General features: G+C 41.2%; 1 protein-coding gene across 1 annotated transcript; it reads right to left on the minus strand.

The window, feature by feature from the left end:
* Window positions 1-237: 237 nt before the first annotated feature.
* On the minus strand, window positions 238-903 carry LOC104774480 (protein PHYTOCHROME KINASE SUBSTRATE 1-like; the record flags this gene model as incomplete). Its single annotated transcript, XM_010499075.1, has 1 exon — window positions 238-903. A coding segment is annotated over one exon (555 nt), but the record flags the coding sequence as incomplete, so codon positions are not given.
* Between the last annotated feature and the right edge of the window lie 3 nt (window positions 904-906).

Raw genomic sequence — 906 nt, forward strand, 5'->3', positions numbered from 1 at the left:
CTCTTTGTACGTTTGATTTAACCCTTTGAGAAGCTAAGACAAAACCCGTATCTCTCTCGTGAGACTAAATCCAAAAATAAAATAAAAAGCAAAATTTGGTGGGGGCAATTTTTTTGGAATTTGTCTACTCATTTTGCAGAATTTCAGATCTGTGTTTTTTCACTGAGCAAATTGTTATCTTCACTCTGTAATCATTTGTCACTCTTTGACTAAGGATCACTAAGGTGCAAGATGACATTGTGATCAAGAACTCAACAAGACATTAGATAAGTTTACAAATCTTTCTCACTCAGTAGAAATTACAAATAAAGAGAGATGAGACATTAAATTCTTTTTACTTTTACGCAATCACTGACTATACAGAAGAGATGACTGTGTGTGAGAAATGGAGCTGTTGCTGATCCTTCTTCGTGTTTCGAAACTCTTGGGTTTAGTAGTAGTCTCCATTGGAAATCTTGGGACATAACTCGGTTGTGTCTTGTTCATGCTGCTTCTTCTCTCTGAATCTCCAGAAACCCTAACAGATTTATGACTCTTGCAACTCAACAAGAAACCACCGCCTCCGCCGCCGCCGCTACTCGAATTCCGTCTCTGCGGTGCTGATGATTTAGCGGTGATAGGGATTCGTGGAATCTGAGAAGATCGGTTGCTTCTTCTTACAGGACTTGTTGCACATTCCGACATAACAGAGAAATCTGCTGCACTTGCTGTCACTATGCTCCACTCTACGCTTACTTCACTTGGAGCATAACACGTAGGTGAAGCTGGATCACTTCCTTGCCTCGTAAGAAAAGGTTTAGGTTTCCCTGTAAGGCTCTCTATCTCGAAAAGATCCGCGCTTGTATCACTCCCTTCACTTTTTTGGTCTTCCTCCTCTGTTCTTGATTCCCATGGACGCAATGCGAG

The sequence above is a fragment of the Camelina sativa genome, unplaced genomic scaffold, assembly GCF_000633955.1.
Source record: "Camelina sativa cultivar DH55 unplaced genomic scaffold, Cs unpScaffold03080, whole genome shotgun sequence".
Lineage (NCBI taxonomy): Eukaryota > Viridiplantae > Streptophyta > Magnoliopsida > Brassicales > Brassicaceae > Camelina > Camelina sativa.